Genomic DNA, 19,146 nt, shown 5'->3' on the forward strand with positions numbered 1-19,146 from the left:
GTGCAGAATAAATTAATATTGTTGCGGGAAAGTAAGAACAAAAATAAAAAAACAGCAATATTAGTAGTAAACTCATAATTTACATTGCTCTTAATCAGAAAATCAATTCAACTGTTTTTTAGTATTAGTAATACGATATTATTTCTCAAAATTGTGAATTTATCTTCTCAATTTGAGTACATTTTAGCATCTACAAACATACTATGGCAATATTTAATTGGTTTTATTTCCACTTTCAGCAGGTTTCACAGTAAAATGCTTCAAACATTCAAATAGTCAATTCAATTATGTTTACCTCCAAGTAAGACAAAGCATATTTGTGAAGATTAAGAATCAAAAAACACTTGACTGAAATATACAATCACTTTCATATATCACATACATCATTTGTTCATTCTTACTTCAATCCAGAGGGAATTGGGAACTGAATCTACAGTTTTATATAAATGTTTGAAAATAATAAGTTAACTTCCTCGCCACCTGAAGCTACATTACCAATATATTGGAAGTAGTTATTCAATCTTCTTTAAAACAAACCTTTGCATTGTGCAATATTTCCAGAACTACCATAGGCTGGTTCTAAAAAATTGGAACATTTGGAACCAAATTCCCTCTGGTTTGAAGCAAGAAAGAACCAACAAATGATGTATGTGATATACGAAAGTGATTGTATATTTAAGTCAACTGGTTTTAAAAATTTGGCGCTAGTTATTCTTGTGTTTTTGGTGGAGTTATTCATATTTCTGTTCACTTGACAAAAAANTCATTTTATTAGCATTAACATTGTTATATGCTTACTTGTTAAGATACAGCTGTAGTTGACACATTCATGAATTTTCAGATTATTGATTAAATTTTATCTAATTTTAAGATATATTAATTGGCTAGCTTTTCAGATTCCCATTCCTATTTTATTGATGATTGTAAACTGTTGATCTCAACTGTATTTCAAATAGTATGTCTAATTTATGTCTAAGTGCTAACTGTAATTCTGACACAATATCTTGACATCGGTGTGTTATAATAGGTTATAAAATTATGTTTGACAAGCCATGTCATGACAAGGCGCTTTCCTACAAAATTTAAATTGATTAATTCCAACTGCAAGTTATATTTTTATAGTGCACCTTTCAACAACAACAAAATTACATTTGTATAATGTCTTTCACGTCAGGAGGATGTCCCAAGGCATTGGACGGTTAGTGTCTTGGACCCCAGCTGGGTCGGGATCGGGGAGGGTGGAGGGCGGGGGAGGGAAGAAGGAGGATGGCCAAGGCACGGTCGAAGAGGAGAGTCTTGAGACGGGTCTTGAAGGAGGCAAGGGAGGGGTCGAGGAGGAGGGACTGTGGGATGGAATTCCCGAAGGTGGGGGCACAGTAGCAGAAGGCCCACATGGGCAGAGCTTGCTGAGTGGAGGGAGCTGGCAGGATGGTAGGGGGTTAGAGGGAGGGTGGAGGTAAAAGAAAGTTAAATCATTTCAGAAAATTAGACCAATTAGAAATAAAGTAATATATTGGCAAACATGACAGTTTTTCTGTACCAGCAACACAACAGACAAAATAAGAAGCCAATTAAATCTGAAGTTTCTGGGTTGAATTTGGAAGAGGGATACAAGCAAGGAGAACACTTGATCTTGAAATAGTATTGGGGGGGGTGTGCGGTCCAGATAACACAAAATAAACAGCAATATTCCACTGCCATTTACCACACATTAAAGAATTGGGAAAGAGAGCAATTATATATAAACTCTCATACAGTACAGGAATCCATCGTGGCATCTGTGTACTTAATTTTTACGAAGCTCGGGAATGGCCTAGAATTGTCTGAAATGATTTTAGCCAACCGACAAAAGAACCAGCACCACATGATTAGAACCAAAGTGCATTCAATAATATATATGTAAACTGATGTGCATTACAGAAGAAATTTAATTGTGGTTGAAATTTCAAAAGCTGAAATTGATGCTCAACATTGAGTGTTAAGTTCACCACAAATTCTGTATGAAGTCAGCATAGATACGAATAGGCTGCAAACTACAAGGTGATCAAATTTAGTTTTAAACACCCCCGCACCTCAGGCACAGGCAGCATCAGCATCAACGGATGCACACTCCACCTCACCAAACCAGTCAGGATCCTGGGCATCTTGTTCGACCCTCAACTGTCCTTTCTCCCTCATATCCGGTGACATGACCCGCTCTGCCTTCCCCCACCTCCGCAACATTGTGCGACTCCGCCATTGCCTCAGCCCTCAGGCCGCCGAAACCCTCATACACGCATTCGTCACCTCAAGGCTCGGCTATGGAAACTCCCTCCTTGTCGGCCTCCACAGCTCTTCCCTCCACAGGTGCAGATCATCCAGAACTCTGCAGTTCATGTCTTCTCCCGCACCAGGCTCTGTGACCCCATCACCCCCACCCAGCTCCACGGGTTTCCCATCCCTCAGAAGATACGAGTCCTCACTTTCAAGGCCATCCACAGCCTTGCCCCTTCCTACATCTCTGACCTGCTGACTCCCTATCAACCTGTCCGCTCCCTGTTCAGCAGGCTTAGGCTTGCTCCATGTCGCCTGCCCGACCCGCCCTACCATCAGCGGCGGGATCCTGATCCCCAACTGTTCAGCACCATGGGACATCCTCTCCATGTGAAAGACGTTTTGCAATGTAATTTTGTGGTTGTTGTTGTAACCACTTTGCTGATTTCCTGGGATGCCTAAAATAGCTTTATTATGTTTGATTCATCCTGAAATTTAATTTCTTATGAAATAATAATGACTTTTTGTATATTTTAGAACATGTAGCTACAAAGGAAGCTTTTTCTCCCCTAAGGGGCATGAGATGGCATCATATTATTGATACAGTGTAAATTGAGAATAAATGTATAATGTAAACAGTAATTTGACATTGTCCTCCAAAAAGTAAATATTTGCTCTTTGTATGAAAATGAACAAATAATCCCGTACATGACCAATTTATTTTAAGGATATTACAAAAATTAATCTATTAACAATAAGCTCACTCCCTGTGAAACAAGCGCCAATATTAAAAAATACATGTTAACTGTTAACATCTCTGTGGAAAGTTTGGTAACCATTAACTGTGAAACCTGCCAATTCTTATAAAAACCTGCTGTAAGTTATAGAAAGAGTAATACAGACCATTTTTAAGAAACAACTAAAATATTGTTCATTGCTACAAAGTAATTTTACCAATTTGTTTTAAAGTATTGTCCTTTGTTTTCTTAAAATGGGCATTGTTCATAATTTTTTGCATAATTTAGCCAAAGAATTTGGAATTCGTAATGGGCAGAAAGTTACTTCAACCAATACATACAACAAAAAAAATCAACTAATGCACATTACAATTTATCAGAATTAAAGCACTTGGACACCTGATAACAATATGCAGTTAGCTGTGTGTGCACTGCTTTGAAATATCTGAGGGGATTATTCTTAAGTTTAGTTAATGTTAAGTTTGTCAATATGTTTGGTGAGAATGCTAATACCTCAAAAGATGAAGCTATCGGAAAAAAATTGTCAAACTAAAGAATAGGATTTATGCATCTAATTGGTGTCTAAATTATGACCAAGTTAACTACAGCTAGGTTTTGAAGGTATATTCAATAAAATAGGAAATTGTTGAAACTGAAATGTTATATAATTAAAGAACATTCAACATGATACATCTTTCTAAATTCTATTCCTTATGCTAAATTATGACAATTGGCCATTGTTTAAGAAAGGAAAGAATTGGACCGTTTTATAACTAAAGCACCAGAAAAAAATCTGAGTTCCATTGGATTTTTACTATCCAATGAACTGGCAACACCTGATCTGAAAGGCATCACCTCCAACAATGCAGTACTTCAAGTACTGCACAAAAGGGTCAATAATTTAATTCCTGATTTGGGGCTTAGTTCCTACATCAAATTCAAAGTCAGCAATATCAAAAAAGGAAGGTTCACATGCAAAATTGTATGATCCAATTCTTTGTCAAACATCCAAGGTTGAAAGAAAACCAAGGACAATGCTTTTTCATAGCTTAAAAGAAAATCAATCTGATTAATTTATTTAAATATTCCTGCATTACTCCATTCTATATTGCTTCTTTCTAACCAATCATGTGACAGTTAATCCTCAGACATCTTTTAAATTCAATCAAGAATATTTACATACATTCTTTTCAAGTCAATCTTCAATTCTCAGAGTTAAAACTACATATTATGACTTTGAATCATTTAATTCTCTTGTATAAAATGCAGAAAGCAACTCAGATCCACCACCTAATGCACCATAGAAATACTGCTTATAAAGAATAAAATGTGCTCTGCACTGTGCAATATGCAAGACTTTGCAACGATGGGAAATTTAAAATTTGCCTTTGCCATGACATACCAATTTTTAAAAGTTTTGAATTCTGGCAAGGGCAAATAGTTAAAGAAAAATGCTTGAGGCAAACAAATGTTCCTGTCCCATATTATCCACAGGCAAGCAAAGCTTTGCAGAATCTTAGAGATAGCAGCATGGATTTTGCATAGATATGATATTGAGCTCATACAAATAAATGATAATACTATCTTTGATGAAAAGGGTTTTGAGCAACTAAAACAGGAGGTGGATGCAAGGGAAATATAAATTACAAGCACAATTCAGAACCTCCAAACAGTAGTACTGTTCAAAAATTATGCTGAGGAACAGAATTACATTTTTGTCTCTATACTTATGCAATGCCTAAGATTTTGGATGTTTTGCATTCATCTAAGAATCTATATAGTTAATGTGGGAGAAACTAGCCAGTGTGGCACTTTCTGTCTCCAATATTTTCGCAAACCCTGTCTCATCTGGTGATCATTATCAAAACAACATTCATTGATTATGTTTAAGCACAACATTCAGAAAGCTAAGACTGTTGTTTAACTCACAACACTAACATCTGTGTGTCTATTTTGGAACTTCAAAACAAATTTTGAAAGTGATTTTGATGTGGGAAGCTGCTCAAATCCTGTAAAAATGGGTTGGTTCAACATTTCTCATTTAAATATCTATGAATGAATAACCATTTATTTCAACAGTTTTTCAACCACCAAGTTTTACCCTACCTTTATGCATTCAAGAAAAAATGCTCAGGATCTAGCACAACATGTATGTTATTTTCTGAGACATTTTGTTTCTTGACTCCAGCAGAGGAATTCAGAAAAAAAATTCAGTCTTTCAAAGCAAAAGCTCATGCATGGCATAATTCTGCTGGTAACAATGTCTGTTCATGCTTACAGCAAATTTCCGTTATCACTGAAAACATATTTTTGCCTTTGGATACTGAAATCAAATTAAAATAGCTTCTTTCATACTCCAGCAATATCACAGTATTTGTGCTCAGGAACATTCTCAACTAACTATAGTTCTGGCTTGTTCAAAAAAATCTTTTGAAACTTGCACACAAGATATAATGTGAGGACAATATTCCTTTGACTTCAAATATTACTTGCTCCAGCTATCGCCACATTGTTTTTCATAAACTTTATATTACTCACAGTCGGCTACAAAAACTGTCATAGATAATCGACATTGTCACCTAAACTAATGGTCCAATAGTTTAGTTAAAATCTTCAAAACAGGAATTGTTAATGAAAAAGCTCATATCCAATTGTGAAATGTGAGGGATAGGTTATTCTGTTCGTATTTCTTATTTAACCCTTAAATTTGAGAATGAATGGCCAAATTAAATCAAATTTTAGATTTGCAAAAAGGTGAATAACGGATATTTCTATGCAGTTAACTCCATGCTGAAGATACATTAACCAAGCTTTAAAAATTACACATTACTACGAGGCATACACTGAGAGGTATTACTGGTTTATATTAATGAAACAGTCATGTTTCAGATTAGAGTATTTTGTATGATGTATGCCAAATCCTCATGAGCAATTTATCCACAGTCCAAGGCACTTTTAAACCACATTTATTAAGCAGCAGTTTTAAGCACTCAAAAGGAGAACATTTAGGCAGCAATCATGGATTAGTGCTCAGCAAAAGCAGATCATGCTAAGGTTATTATAATGTAATGATTGAGAAATGTCATTTAACCGTTTGTTCATAAAAATCTTTGTTTTTATAAAGAACTTACAGATTTGGCAGTTGCAGAGATGTAATGCACAACCATCTCTCTCTTTGTGCACAAATCTTTTCCACGTAGTGGGGCCTTGCGCTCTTCATTGAGATTCATATCTTCCTGTTAAAAGAATTATAAGGAAAATATTTAAAAGTTCATCCAATAGATGCAGGCCACGACCAACATAGCTTTTTAAAGTCGGAAGCTCAATTTAACTTTTTCCCTCTATCTCTTATTAAATTGGACAATAATAAAACAAACAGGCAATGTTGACCTTCTTACCCTGCATTTTGTACCTGCAACCACCTCAAGTTTCAAAACTAAAATAATTTAGGCACTCTTGGAACACTCAATCCTCAGGTTTCCAAATATTTATGAAAGCCACTGCATAACTTCAAAGTTCTTCCATCATGTCAAAACGAACAAGCTTTTGTGAGTAATTCTGAGCTCCATTTGGATTTGTCACTTTTAAACAGACTTCTGCTTCCAACAAATTCAAAGCAATTCTAGCAATTCAAAAATAGAAATTATAAAACTTAGCATTCAAATACTGTATACCTTAAACAATATTCTATGGGGAGAAGGAAAGAGTGAAATAAATACCACCCACTGGCTCAAAGGAAATACCCTGGCAAAATGACAAAATAATCCAAGGCACTATCAATGGTTGGCATCCTGTCAAACTCATCATTAGCTCATTAAAAACAAGTATTGCGGAGATCAGCATTTGGAACAGATAATAAGGCATTCTAAATCAACTACTTTTTAAAGTTAGTTTCTGAATTACAGTTTATGAGCTCAGATCTACAGCATAATGATTTAAAGACAGAATCACAAAGATAACCCAACTACTAAAGGATGTTTATTTTAAGTGCTAGAGATCATGAAATTGAACAAAGAAGGTGATAAACTGTCACTAGTACCATACATAAAGTTTAATTAAATAAATTGCATAAATTCCCCAAATAAGCAAAAGTGGAGAAAGGAAATTAAGGATCTTTTTGTTCACTTTGCAGACATCCCCAAAGCCAATTTACCTAGATAAGGTCCTCTATTAACTGGCTACAAATAGAACAGCTTTTCATTTCTCATTTCGATTTTACACTTGTCATCAACAGGTTGAATCAGTAACAACAAAATCATGACCATACTCAAGACAGTTGCAAACATATAAAGACAGAAAAAGTTTGTCTTTGACCCCAAATAATCCAATAGTTAAATTGGCAAAATATAACAGTTTACAATGAACAGGTCATTGCTGCTTGTGATAAATACTGCATTTAACATCGTAAAACATCAAGTCATATGCTATCACATTTGTACTACAAATGATTTATATAAATGCTGAACTATAAACTGATAACTATGATTAATCATTGAACTACAATCAGCTAATGTGCAATGTTAATATGTTCCGCTGGGCTCCAAAATATTTTGAAAACATTTAAGCAATTACAGCTTTGAAATTCAGTGAAGCTACAGTACTCACCATCATTTTTTCAAAGAGATCCAAAATCTCTTTCTCAGAAAGATTCATAAAGCATTCTTCAAATACTGGCTGTGCTATTGGCAAATCACTCATAGCTGCTTGTGAATCAGTAGGATGCTGTATGTGAGGTTTTTCTCTTTTGGTAGCTGACTTTCGAAAACTTGTTAATCTATCACGCTGTCAAAATAAACAAATAGATTAATTCACCATTCTCACAAAAGTCATCTCAGTGGCCTTTGTCTGACTACTATAAAACCAGTCATTCATGCAATTTTGCAAAGAAGCTAAATTAGATTACCATAAGATAAGTTGCTAACCAATTTCCAGAAGAACAATCACAGTTTTTAAGATTTTGTTTCCACATTACTCAAAAGCTTAGTTATATAGAATTTCAGAGAATATCGTATATAACCGTAGAGGTACTGTAACATGTTTGCCCAGGTCCAAGTGCAGTTTTATTCAATTCAGATAATCATTTAAGGATCTTAAACCTTGAGAACTCACAATAAAGTTTATTATTAGGTTTGACAATAGATTGAATTAAACAATTATACTGAAGCTTCCAGGGCCATGTGCCATTTACTTCTAGTAGATGCACAATTTAAGGAGCCCACATTGAAGGAGCTGTGTTTCATACTGTATTGGTACTTCATGCAGTGGAAGAGTGAAGTTTCATGTGCCAGTTTTTCACATCAGGGAGATGTTGGGTGGATGTTTACTATTTTAAGTAAGTCGTCCTGGCAAAAATGAGCCTGAGAGTCGATCCCTATCTGTCTTCTCAATGGAGCAATGGTAGAACTGAATCCTGAACTGGTTTGCCCTTTCGCATAGGAAAATATCTTAAAGTGGGAGTCTGAGTGGGGACTTTGAAGGAATTCGGTAAAGATAACTGAAGGCACAAAATGGTAAATTTTTGTAAGGGTTTTGAAATTGGAGAGGGTGGATGTGAGGCAGGAAGCTTTTGGGAAAGAATTCCAGAGAACTGAAGCTAAGTGTCTCTCCACATGCCATCAGAGAAAGTGAAAGGTGCAACAGCACCACACATGAAAAGTGAAAAATAAAGCAATTTAGCCAGTTTAAAAATTCTTACATCACCATTCTACAATTACTGTAAATATCAGAACCACGATTATGAATAATGCAGCTGCGCAGAACAATACAACATTGCTGTATCAACAAATTTTTCATGCAGTGTACATATGCATTATTAGGAGTTGAAATTGACATGCATGGTTAAAGCATAGTTCACAAAATTAAAGTTAATATGTCTCTTAACAGATAAGGATTCATAATTACAGACCTTATCTGGGTTGACTGCTATGTATTATTGTTGAACCATATGAAAATTTTTGCCTGCTAATTTAATATACAACAGCTGGGTAGCACACAATAGAGTATTACAGAAAACATGCAGCGTTCACAGTAGAGCGAATCTATCTTGAAAGATAACGCTTTGGACCAATGTCAGATGATTGAATTTAGATTTTAAATTGAATTAATTCATTAAGAATCATGACTATTGATAAAATCACACAGATATTCTATTATTAGCAACGATAATGAACATACTAAAATAGCACAACAGGTTGTGATGGAAAAAGAGTAACTTCAATTCATTTTAAAGTTTCTACAAGTCCACTTTATATAGGTGCTCAATTTTATTACCAAAATGGTGAATTTTAGTAAAAACATATCTTGATAGGGTCGTTGAAAACTGTTATAGTCATGCAATGTACTGTATGGATGCTTGAACTTTGAGCAAGTTAGTGCAAGAGCTCACATAATCTCTGACAATTAAAATCCCTCAGAAATGTTACCACACAAGTTGGTCCACCCAGTTTGGTATGATGTTCACCAATTATTGGAAGGGAAAGATGACAGAGAGAAACTAATTCACCCACAACCATTTTAGATAAATGCAATCTCACCCACTAATGCATATTCCCCCACTTACAGATTGACAGTCATGGTTCCTCTCCCCACACCCATCCTTTTTATTCTACTTACTTTTTCCAGTACATTGGTTTGGATATTTATGATTAGCTTGCCCATAGGGATCACACTGTAGGTTGAATTTCTGGACAATGCTGAAGTAGCTAATCTTAACCAAAGCAACAGATCGGTCACACAATTTGACTTTCCGGTCAAAGTCAAAAAAAAAATTAGCCATTGATTGCACTCCAGTGGTCCACGTTGTAACGTGCAGACTTAGAATAGGTATAGATTGGTGCAAATTCCTGACACACACAAGAATTGTCACTTGAGCAAAGTACCAGAGGCAACAGCCTCTGGAATTGTATTCCAGTGAAACTCAAGATAGAAAGGGGGTGGAAATTATCAAAACAATCTCTTTAATTCATTTAAAATATATTTAAAAGTTATATTTTGATTATTACATTCTTGCAGTAAAGTACATTATCTTTAAGTAAAAGTACATTATCTTAAGTAAGAGTAGTTTGAACAATTAAGCAAAGCTAAGAAAATGTTTTTCATTTTCCGATTAGTAATTGGTTATTTCTGAAGTCAGAACAAACAAAATTAAATGTTTTAATCAGTGCCCCAAAGTATTGTCAAATTATGTTAATCGCCTCAGTTTTCATCATGCATGATTTGGTAACTCAGGCAGATAGATAAGATTCCTGAACAGGCCTTACCACATCGTCCGCCAAAGTTTTTATGTTAAGGTTCTGTGGAAGGTAAAGAAAAGAAAAGCACATCATCTTCAGCTGCAAAACAAACCCAACCATTTTATCAAACTCAAGGCAAAGAATCAGAACAGAAGAAAATTCTTGACTTGGGAGCCTAAGACAAGAATATGCAAAATAAAAACCACTAGAAGTTTGCTGTACCAATGAAACAGACAGATGACTAATACGAAATACTCTAACAATAATTCTGGTTGAATATTTAATACTCTGGGTTTATGAAAAAAATGTATTGGGAGATTAACATACAAAACCATCAAACAAGCTTAAATCCATCTCAAGTAAACATATACATTCAAATAAGTTAACTCAGGGGTGGCAAATTCACCTGACTGCAAGGGCCATTTAAGTTAACACTTCTCGTAAAAGCAATTCTTTTAGGGATAACATTTTTTTACATGCACTACATTTTTGTTGTGAAATAACCCACTTGCAGTAGACACTATTTATGTGGATCAACCAATTGTTTGTAACAGTTTCTTGTGCTGAAATTTATGTTTCTTTGAACAAAAGATCCCTCAACTTCAGTTACTGTACACCAATGAACCTCACCATCTCAATACCTTCTCTGACCCCAATCTTCAAAACAACTACCCCGCCCCCTCAAGTATCTCAGGTCTGCTCCACCTATTGCTTCCCCCTCAGCACCATCAGTGGCGAGCCTTCAGTGACAATACCCCTAGCCTCTGAAACTCCCTCCCTCTACCCCTCCATCATGGAGTCCTCAGTCCTGCGTTCAATTCCTGGCAGGGCAAAATGTTGGGCAAGTTTCCTTACCCCGTATGCCTCTGCTTACCTATCAATAAGTAGAAACCCAGTTGTTAAGTCGATTGGTGAATCGCTTTTCCGGGGTAATAATTACTCCAAAAAAAATGATTAATTTGTCACTTTATTCCACGACTGTTTGTGGGACACTGCTGTGTGCCATTGGCTGCCCACAAAACATACAGTCAATTCACTTTTCATTATATTCTGTGAAACGCTTTGAGGTGTCCCGAAGACGTGATAAGGCGCCATATCAAATGTAAGGATTATTATCATTATCTTTCCCCCCATCTGACTTTACATGCAGCTTTGACTCTCATTTATGGTCATCTCTTCCTTCCCCTCTACATTGCTTGGCATCCAACAACTGTGAAGTGTAATATTATGTGAAGGACATTATATAAATGTAGATGATATTGTTGCAAACTAGATTACATTACAACCAACTCCATAGTATTGTACATGTTTCTACGATATAGGACTGAGCACAAATATTTAAAATTTCAGTAAATTAGGTATGAATTAGAATGAAAAAAATGTTGAAAACTTTCTTGGAGCATTCCATGAGCCTTATATTAAAAAAATCAGCAATATAGAAATAAACAAAAGCAGCATATGAAAATTTGAAGTAAAAATTGTAACTATAGAATTCCACAGCAGAACAAACAATCCAATAAAATTTGCATTTATATAATAATCCTTTCATTTGATATAGCGCTTTTCATGTCTTCTAAACGTCTCAAAGTGCATATTCGGAAGACTTCTCAAAGCGCTCGACACTTCTGGCTGATACCTGAGCTAGGAGTGGGAGTTGAAGGGGGTGGGGAGGAAGGAGATGCCCCAAAGTGCAGAATAGAGATGGACTTTGAATGAAGTGAGGGAGGGAGCAAGTCAGAGGGACTCAAAGAGAGTTCCAGAGGGCAGGGGCCGAATGGCAGAAAGCACATCCACTGATGGTGGGGTGGATAGGGCAGGGGATTTGAAGCAGGAGGATTCAAACCCACATTTGAAAAAGAACGGTTAATGTTTCAAGCATGATCGTTCAATAGCTCAATGAGACATTAATTCTTTAATTACAAATGTGGGGTCCAACATATTTGACCATAGTGTACATAACAATAATCCTTGCATTGCATTGATATAGCGCCTTATCACATCTTCAAGACATCTCAAAGCACTTCACACAATATACTGTAAAGTGAATTGACTGTATATTTTGTGGTGACGAAACTCGCAAAGCAGTGTTCCACCAATAGTCGTGGATTGAGTATGTCAGTGTCCATTGTGTAATTATTGCTCTGCGGACATGGAGCAATATGCCTTGCATGATAACCAGAAGCCCTGGATGTTCCATCTAATAGGAACTCCCTTCACTTTTCAAATAGGGTCATAGGATTTCTTTTAATAAAACTGTTCACCTGAACAGTTAGACAGAAACAGTTAAACGTCATATCTGACAGGTAACACCTCCAAAAATAGAGCACTCCCCAGTACTGATACTCTTCCCATCCTTGGTGATATCCTTCAATGTGGACTTCAACTCTTAGTTATGAGTGCAACATTGCAGATTTACAGCAAAATATGTAGTATCATTGTACACCATTGTAGTACAATACTTGAACCACTAGATGCTCTCAGCAAACAATATACAGTAAATGTAACTTGCAGTAGTATGAAGCCAAAAACAAAGTTTAGAGATCCAACAGAATACACATACGATGCAAGTATTTGCCTACAAAATACAGTCACTACATATTACAGAAAATCATATGAACCATGTTGAAATGTCCTACTGATGTGAAAAGTGCTATATTAAATGCAACATAGGTTTGCCAAAAGTTGCATTGTGAAAATGTTTCCATCGTTTCATGAAAGATTTATTCAAGGAGAGATACAAGCCAAATAAGGTATTTTTTCAAAAGAATATTATTAACCTGTGTTCCAGTTTATTTTCTAAATTGGTATCCCTACTGGGATAAATATTGGCGAGAAGCCATCAGCTATATAAATATTGAACATTACAAAATCATCCACTTTCATTCCCAAGTCATTGACACATGGTACAGAATTGAAAGATTCAGTTTGATAGCACGTTCTAAGAAATCAAATAAGCCCGTACCAAAGTCCACAAAGGAAACTGTATTACCCAACGCTTCAATTATATTTCAGGGTACTGCAGAACCTTTAGCTAGTGGGGTGCAATCCACTGCAACATAAACTGCATGTGCATTTTGTGACTCTTTTGTGAGCAATTCTGTCAAAATGACTAATGCAGACTTCATTTTCTGACCACACACCTTCCCATCACTTTGATGAAAGTCTGTTCAGGCCAGCAGTGCAAAAATCATCACTGATCTACACAGGTTTGTTCTTCCCGCTCCCACTAGAAGTGGGCAGAAAATCCAGCACTCATTGTCTCGGGAAGCTGCATGTTGTGTGTTTTGCTGCCACTGAATAAAATATAAATCCCAATGATGGTTTAACCAATGCCAAAGCAGGTACTAAACAATGTATTGCTTGCATATCTAAATGAAAGTTCTCTGACTACTTTAATAAAATTGGTCAGTCATGCACCTTCACACAAGCATTGTGGGATGAATTTGTAGCTGTATGCAAATCACATCTGCCAACTCAGTTCCTTTGAAGCACAAGTCCACACCACAAATGCATGTATGAGGGTTTTGGTGGCCTGAAGTGTGAGACAGTGGCGGAGCTGGGCGATGTTGTGGAGGTGGGGGAAGGCAGAACGGGACATGGCACAGATGTGTGGTAGGAAGGATAGTTGAGAGTCAAACAAGACACCAAGGTTCTGGACTGGCTTAGTAAGGTGGAGTGTGCATCCTTGGATGGTGATGCTCAAAGGCACCCTCACTGGAAGGTTAACTCAAAAACAATTCCAGTTCTTCCCAGCACAGGAAGGTCTGGACAGTATCAAGCTCCCTTTAATACTAGCCAGAGAAAATCTAGCATTTCAGTGATATTCAAGTATCTGTGACTGTGTATGTTAGGACACCTTTTCTGTCAACAAGTCCAATTGAAACAGATCTAAAGATTGGCTGCAATCTGTGGCACTCAATTCTATCTAAACTCCTGCTTCCTTTGGCTTCAAATGCATGAAGACTACAAGGTCAAAATTGTTCACAGCATAAAATAAATCTGTCACAGAATTCCCAACATTTCAAATCATCAATGAATTGCATCGGTCTCAGTAGTCCGTCTTTCTAAGACTTTGTTTTATTTATCACACTCCTACCACAATGTTTTCTTACTTCTTAGTACAGTTTCTTTTTGATGATTCTAACAGAACATATTCTGTTTTCAACTATATACAGCTACAATGGATCAGCAACTGGATCTTAGGTACTGTAGTCAAAAGGAGCCAAGCAGCTTGCCATTCAACAAAGTAGCAAGTATTGTCCATTAGAATTTTTTATATATATATGGGAACAATTTCAAATCATTAAGAAAGAAGCAATTGTATATAAATTAAGATGATTCACTTTCACAGTTCCAGATTCAGCAGCTGATGCAAGCATAACCCCGATTCTAAAAAATAGCTTCACTGTATTCCTGTTCTCTCTCTCCTAAAACATGCATCTTTGAAACAATTGCACAGATAGTAGAGTGTATTGTTTGGTGTCAGTTTAATTATAATGCAGGTCATTAAGAACAACAAATGAAGTTTTAAGAATGATGAGCAAGTGTTTTGGCATGAATCATTCTCATTTTTTTCAGCATCTATGTCAAAAAGGGTTCCATGATGTCTCATGTAGCTGCTATAAATCCTACTTTTGAGAACTTTTGAGTGTAGAGCCTGGTGCTTTTGCTGAATCTTTCATGTGATTAATCGTCAAGACTGAATGATATAACTTATCTCTGACCCAGAGGCGAGAATGCTACTTGAACCAGGCTAAAACTCATTTACTGAACCAGATAACATAACAACAACAAACAACAGCTTGGACTGATACAGCACCCTCCACACAGGGTAGCAGCTAAGAGCGCTTAACAGTGGCGGAGCTGGGGGGGGGGGGGGAGGGGGGGGGAGTGGAAGGTGGCTGTAAACACGGTCGAAGAAAGGTGTTCACGCAGAAATTGAAAAGGGGGAGAGAGGAAAGGCGGGGGGAGGGTGTTCCAGAGTTTCGGGGCGTAGTGGCTGAAAGCGGACCTCCGATGTTGGGGCAGAGGGTGCCAGGTACAAGCAGACTGGTGGCAGTCGATCAGAGGCGCCAGGTGGTGGATTTGGAATTGAGGAGGTCGGAGAGGTAGGAAAGTGCCAGAGTGTGAAGGGAATAATAAGCATTCTTGCATTTGATATAGCACCTCATCATGTCTTCAAGATGTCTCAAAGCCCTTCACAGAATATACTGTAAAGTGAATTGACTGTATATTTTGTGGGTGAAACGCGGAAGCCAATTGCGGCCAGCAGTGTACCCCAAACAATCGTGGATTGAGTGATCAATTTAGTATTATTTTTAAGGAATTATTATCCCCGGAAAAGCGATCCGCTAATCGACTAACAACTGGGTTGCTGCTTACTCCTAGGTAAACGTGTCGAGTAAGAAAACTTGCCCAGTATTCGCCCTGCCAGGAATCAAACCCAGGTCTCTTGCTTGCAAGGAGTGCTCTAACCACTGAGCTACAGGACTCCACAATCATGTATATACTTCTGTATGGGAATCTATTCCATGACCAATCACCTGAGAATATGCTCAAATATGAAACCAGACAAACACTACACATTATTGTTTCAACTGTCAAACAGCATAGACGTCCCTATAACTTCTATTCACTTTTAGCTTTGAACTCTATAATCTATTAAAATTGACTGAAATTAAGTCATATGCCATTAGAAGCAACAAACTTGCATTTACAATAAAAACAATTTACATAGCGGCTTTCACATTGAGATCATCTTAAAGTGCTCGACAATGCCGGATAGGCACCTGAGCTTGGGGTGAGAGCCTGTAGGGGTTTGGGAGGTTAAAGATGACCGATAGTACAGGCAACAAAGTAAAACTTGAAATGTGCCTTCAACAAAGGGAGGATGCAAGTGAAAATTTACTATAAGAGACAGCTGTTATGTTTTTCTCCAGGATTTAACATGTAAGATGGTAATGAACAACCTGAGTATTTTAAGCAAAGCTGCAATTTATGTAGCAGGGCCAACAGAAGCAGCCCCCGCACCCCACCCCCCCAAATATTTGCACAAGTCTAGTAACCCTACTCCACCGCTAAAACAGTAACCATTAATACTATTTCTGGCTTAAATAAATGAAGCAGATAGTTACTAAATTTGTTTATCAGTTTTGTGGGAATTTATAATTTCAATCATCTGAGTTGTTCAGTTCCTCTTCACATCAGCTTTTGAACATTGTTTTCAGAAAGAACAACATGTTCATTTCAACATTGGGCAATGACCGGGGCCAATACAAAAGCATGGAAATATTATGGGGTTGACTGGTGCTACTGAGGTACATTTTACCACCAACTTTAATTTTTTTACTTTATTAATAAAAATTAAACAGGAGGAAATAACACATTAGTTTCTTGCAAAGCATTTTTATTAAATCTCTTCTTTAACACAAACTGGGTGGCTCATTGGGGGGGGGGGGGGGAAGAAGATGGGACACCAGTGCAGACACTCAGGACCATTACCCTGACTATGGGGCTACAGGAGCTCACAACCTCCTGCCTCTCAGGGTCCAACACCACACACAGAGAGAGAGACACACACACACAGACACATACTCAGAGAGAGAGACGCACACAAACGCACTAATACAGAGACACTCACAAACACATAGAGAAGCACACAGACATACTCATACAATCACAACAGCGGAACCTCCAAGTGGACCAAAGCCCATTTGCTATTCTGCCGCACCGTGTACGCGCGTCTGGAGCTGCTCCGCCAACAGTAGCGTAGGCTCGTTCCTCCCAGGTCCACGTCACCACCTTGTTCAGGGTGTCTCTAGTTGTTAGTATTGGTGCCTGGTCTCTCACTGGTCCATCGCGTTGCTTCAAGCTGCCTCATCCACAGTAGCAGAGGGTAAACAGCCAGCAGAGGCCTGTGCCAGAAACTTCATTTTTGGCGGGCTTATAGCAGAGTCGCTGTTTATAGTGCCTGCGCTGTTTATTGCGGCCACATGCTTCTATTGGCCCAGGCAATGAACTTAGACCCCAAAACTCCCAGCACAGATTATCAAAGCCAAAGATCACAATAACCAGGAATTAGGATGTCATGGAACTACCCTCCAATTTGGAAGTTTGGTTTTCAAAAAAAAGTTAGATACAACTGATTTTAACACCACTGGATTTTGGGTTGGGGAAGAAAGAAGTCAGACATGTTGCTTAGTATTGATTCCCATCCACTGGAAAATGAGTCTGGGGTGGTGGACGGGGAATGAAGATAAGCGCAGCTGAAGAGGTAAATGTTTTAGGCAGAACTTCAAGACAGAGGGGCGAGACAGAGTGAGTTGCAAAGGCAATAGATGTAGAGGCTGGTGAACAGGAATGTGGTAAGAGATCACAGAGATAGGCGGTGCGAGTGTGTGAAAGAATTTAGTTCAGCTAGAGCTTATATATGATGGCAGTCGGAAGACTGGTGAGGAACTGTGTTGAAAAGTAGTCCTCAAGTAACAAACGTATGAATAAATTCCATAACATTTACAATTCACAAGAATCTAGTATTTCAAAGCTGCTCTGTAATTCTTACTCATTCTACCACTCATGCTATGAATCATTATCAGTAGATGAATCATGCCCTTGCAAACTCAAGTTATGCCATTTCCTGATTAAGAAAACCAGTTACAAACAGATACAATAGGCAGCATTAACCTTATATTTAAACTAGCTGTATTAAGTTAGCCTTACACTGATTGTATTTATTGTTAAAACTATGCACAGAGAATAGCAATTTTCTATTACAAACAGTGCAATTACATTATTACAAACTGAGTTCCCCTTGAAGTTGAATTCTGCTTGCATTATAAAGTCAATGTTATAATGCAGTCCATTTAAATATTTTTTATAGTACTGGTGGTGTACATTGGGTGACTGTCAATTTAATGTCTCAACCAATAGAGTGCCCTTCCAGCAAATCAGGTGCATCCCCAGCATTGCATTGAAGTTTCAGCTGAGAATATGAGCTCAAAGTCCCAACTTCTGACTCAGATGCAAGAATACTATCACTTGAGCCAGACCTAAAACGATTATCCCATTTTCACAAAGATTGAAGTGTAAAATTAAAAAAAGAAAATTTTTCAAATCCCTGTTGAGAAAGAATTTTTGAAAGCATCTACTGATTCTAAAACCTTTCAAAATTAAACTTGAACCAAATTGACTGAAAGGCTTAAAAACTCAATTTGTTACTGTGGGGCTTTTCAGGAGCTAAAGCTTTACTTTGTTCTGAATAGGTCAAACCACAGGAAGAGAATTTGGTTCATCGACACCATGGTTAAGTATCAACATTACCGCTTCTTGGATCAGCCACTGTGGCAAATGTAAGGCATATGTATGACAGTTTCACTTCTACAAGATAATTAATCTAAAATATTATGTGGCTAAAACAAAAATGCAGTTATATTTTGACTAAACATTTTAAATTATTCACTGTTTTCATATGGGCTTGTTTATTAGTTTTTATTTATGGTTCGTTTACACTTCCCTTCTTACAATTTTCTGAATTGCATCTGAAATAAAGTTCTGCGCATCAGCCAACAGATCAAGACATTTCTTGCGATTCAATGCAGTAGGCCAGTAAATGCACCTGTCAGGATGTCATTTCCGGCGATTTAAGGCAGCCGATAAGTGCTGGAGTAATGAAGGACAGTGGAAAAGCTAATACTAGTCCAAATAAGTCAAAGTGTTTTGATAGAACCCTGAACGGGAATGTGCAATTTAGGCGATTGTACAATTTATAAAGATAAAACTTATGTGAGTCGTACTGTACTATTAAAAGGTTGTGAAAAAAGGTACCGATACCCAAATAAGACACACAGTATTAGTGAATAATGACTTATTCAATGTAAACTCAAGTTAACCATTATGGAGTCTTTGCTGTATCCATAACTATACTA

General features: G+C 37.2%; 1 protein-coding gene across 5 annotated transcripts in view; it reads right to left on the reverse strand.

Annotated features, from left to right (window-relative positions):
* Positions 1-19,146, reverse strand: part of diaph2 (diaphanous-related formin 2) — a 275,153-nt gene that overhangs the window by 249,172 nt on the left and 6,835 nt on the right. For 4 of the 5 annotated variants that reach the window (XM_042340670.1, XM_007891858.2, XM_007891860.2 and 1 more), the window contains 3 exons: positions 10,250-10,282; positions 7,596-7,772; positions 6,122-6,226 (listed from right to left, as the gene is read on the reverse strand). In XM_042340670.1, the coding sequence (XP_042196604.1) occupies positions 6,122-6,226; positions 7,596-7,772; positions 10,250-10,282 (315 nt within the window). The remainder of the gene's footprint in view (positions 1-6,121; positions 6,227-7,595; positions 7,773-10,249; positions 10,283-19,146) is intronic. The other variant, XM_007891859.2, reaches the window with a different exon arrangement.

This window comes from Callorhinchus milii, unplaced genomic scaffold (genome assembly GCF_018977255.1).
Source record: "Callorhinchus milii isolate IMCB2004 unplaced genomic scaffold, IMCB_Cmil_1.0 Scaffold15, whole genome shotgun sequence".
NCBI classification, from domain to species: Eukaryota; Metazoa; Chordata; class Chondrichthyes; order Chimaeriformes; family Callorhinchidae; genus Callorhinchus; species Callorhinchus milii.